Source organism: Anthonomus grandis, chromosome 17 (genome assembly GCF_022605725.1).
Source record: "Anthonomus grandis grandis chromosome 17, icAntGran1.3, whole genome shotgun sequence".
Taxonomy (NCBI): Eukaryota; Metazoa; Arthropoda; class Insecta; order Coleoptera; family Curculionidae; genus Anthonomus; species Anthonomus grandis.
Window position 1 is genome coordinate 1,836,214 of NC_065562.1, and position 2,807 is coordinate 1,839,020.

General features: G+C 38.6%; 1 protein-coding gene across 1 annotated transcript; it reads left to right on the plus strand.

Annotated features, from left to right (window-relative positions):
* The first annotated feature begins 612 nt into the window (after positions 1 to 612).
* On the plus strand, positions 613 to 1,470 carry LOC126746574 (SCAN domain-containing protein 3-like). The gene has a single exon (XM_050454878.1). The coding sequence runs from the start codon at positions 613 to 615 to the stop codon at positions 1,468 to 1,470; it is 858 nt and encodes a 285-aa protein (XP_050310835.1).
* The last annotated feature ends 1,337 nt before the right edge of the window (positions 1,471 to 2,807 follow it).

The window sequence follows — 2,807 nt, forward strand, 5'->3', positions numbered from 1 at the left end:
GAGGTAAAGGAAGCAAAGGCTTGTAAAAGTATCGGTGACCCAATTTCTTCAAAACAAAGGCGACGATTGAAAAGGTACGATATTTTAAAAATTGGTGAAATTGAAAAGCTGATAGAGAAGAGGGCGGATGAGACTGCTGAGCTGCGTTATTTCTGCACGACTGATGAATTATTTGATATCATTCATTCTGCTCATGTAGAAGCAGGGCATAAGAGATTACGAGGTTTGTTTTTTGGAGTTTTTCCAACCGACATAAAATCTAATTATATTCTTTTATTTATTGTAGTGATGGACTCAGAATTAAAGAGGAAATATTGTAATATAACACGGCAAATAATTGAGGTTTATTTATTACTTTGCAAAGAGTGTCAATTAAAAAAGAAAGTGCAACGAAAAGGTTTAGTGGTTAAACCAATTTTAACAAATGAAATGAATTCGCGCTGTCAAGTAGACCTAATTGACATGCAAAGTGAACCAGACCAAGATTTTCGGTTCATTCTCAATTATCAGGATCATTTAACAAAATTCACCGTGCTAAGAGCACTAAAAACAAAGACAGCTGAAGAAGTGGCCTATCATTTATTAGATATTTTTTGTTTGTTCGGCGCCCCTATGATTTTACAAAGCGACAATGGCAGAGAATTTGCAAACCGCATCGTAGAAAATCTTGCTGAAATGTGGCCCGGATTGAAGTTGGTCCATGGAAAACCTCGTCATTCGCAAAGCCAAGGGTCCGTAGAGAGATCGAATCAAGATGTAAGGGACATGTTGGTTACATGGTTGGCTGACCAAAACACAACGAAATGGTCTGAAGGACTGCGGTTTGTGCAAAGCAATAAAAATCGTTCTCTGCATAAAGGAATAACTAAAAGTCCTTATGAAGTTATGTTCGGCACGCCTCAAAAGATCGGTCTTAAAGATTCGTCACTTCCTAAGGAACTGCTATCGAACATTAAAACAGAAGAGGAACTACAAAAGTTGTGCAATCAAGAAAATTCAGACGAACGAGAAGATGGACATTTGCGTCTAGTTGACGACAATAATTCGATAAACAGAAGGAATACTGAAGATAAACAACAACAACAACAACAACAACAAGAGAAAAATGTCTGTACAATATACGAAAAAGAAATGTCAGATTCCTTTAGATGTTCAGTTTGTTGCTTATCTATTCATATCATCTGCGGAAAAGCCAAGGAAGGAAATGGAGGGGGTGAACAAAGCATTATATGTAATCGATGTTTACGAAATGAAAATATTAGTAATGTACGGGTCAAGGCTAAAGGTGGACTGGAAAAGCAGGCCCAGAAAATGATCGCTCTCTCGAATTCAAAGTTACCACCTATTGATGTAGGAAAAACCGTTATTATACGAGTACCTGATGTGGACAGAGGTAGACTTGCCCCGAGAAACGTGTTAGCTGTTGTACTCAGTATAAATGACTCTGGACTTTATCAGCTTGGTAGGTAATAAATAAATAAAATAAGCTATTTAATATAATGTTTTATCAATTTTCAGGAACGAAAGGAATTTTCAGGAACGACTGGAACTTTGCAATCGCTGTATAGCCGTAATGAGTTTACCTTAGCCGACTCCGACTTTATTGATATTTCAACAGTCCCGTCAACGTCTGTATCTCTTCGAACTGCTTCTGGCTTAGCATCTGGATCGAAACAAGGCTTTATACAGTGCAATTGCAAACGATATTGCATCGACAGAAAATGTGCGTGTAGGGCCAAGAAAGTAGTGTGTAACAGTAAATGTCACCGCAACAGTTCATGTAAAAATAAGTAAGCCCTTAAGGTTCCAAAAGTTTTACGTATTTTGATTTTCTCTGTTTCTTTTAGAGTTGATTTTGTTACTTTTAACATTTGAATGTTATACTTACATTAACAATAAAAATATTTTTCGATATTACACTGGCCTTTGAACGATTTTTTTATGTGTTCGACGCATTTTGGCAATGTGACAAAAGTCAGATTGCTTTCAGGCTAACTGCGAAAAGTCAATACGCATTCTGGAAATTTTAAAAGATCCAAAACGCGTTCTGGTAATTTGAAAAGATCCAGAACGCATTCTGGTAATTTCAAAAGGACCAGAACGCGTTCTGGTCTACATTTAACGGCCGGAACGCGATTTTTCGGACTTTGGTAATAGGTTAGTGGCCAGAACGCGTTTTGGCCGTATTTTTCGACCATTGGCCGAAATCGGTGTTTGATCCTAACATATATATTATACCAATCATAGGATAACTGGAAAGGAAGGAATTCTGGGCCCTTATAAGACACCACTTTTTGTGTTTAATTAATAATTGTTGTCATCCAAACAATATATATATTAAGGATTAAAAAGTACAGATTTTAGGAAAAAATTATTTATTTAAAAACTGCTTCATAAATTCTACCATTGACGCAATGTTGTTAAATTGCAAACACCCAACAACAGCAGACCTAAGTTGCTGTGGCTGTTGTCTGGGTGTTTGCACTTTCCCGACGCCCAGGTCCGCGACCACGATGAGGATGGACATATTCACCACCGTTTCCCATCCTCTCGTCCCTTTCTCTGCCGCGTGATGTGATGTCTTGCACTGTTTCCTTCCGGTCTAGCTTCGGGGCTCTTGCCGGTCTAAGGTTTCTTTTCTACTTGCTATTTTAGGCGCCTATCTTTTTGTTCTGGGTCGCATCGAGGTGCATCAGAGTTGTTGACGGCCCGGGTCGAGAGGATTGACTAAACGGGATTTAGGTGTGCTTGTATTTATAAGGTAGGAGGTGGGCTGCTATTGGTCACGAGTCCAGCAGCAGTCTCCG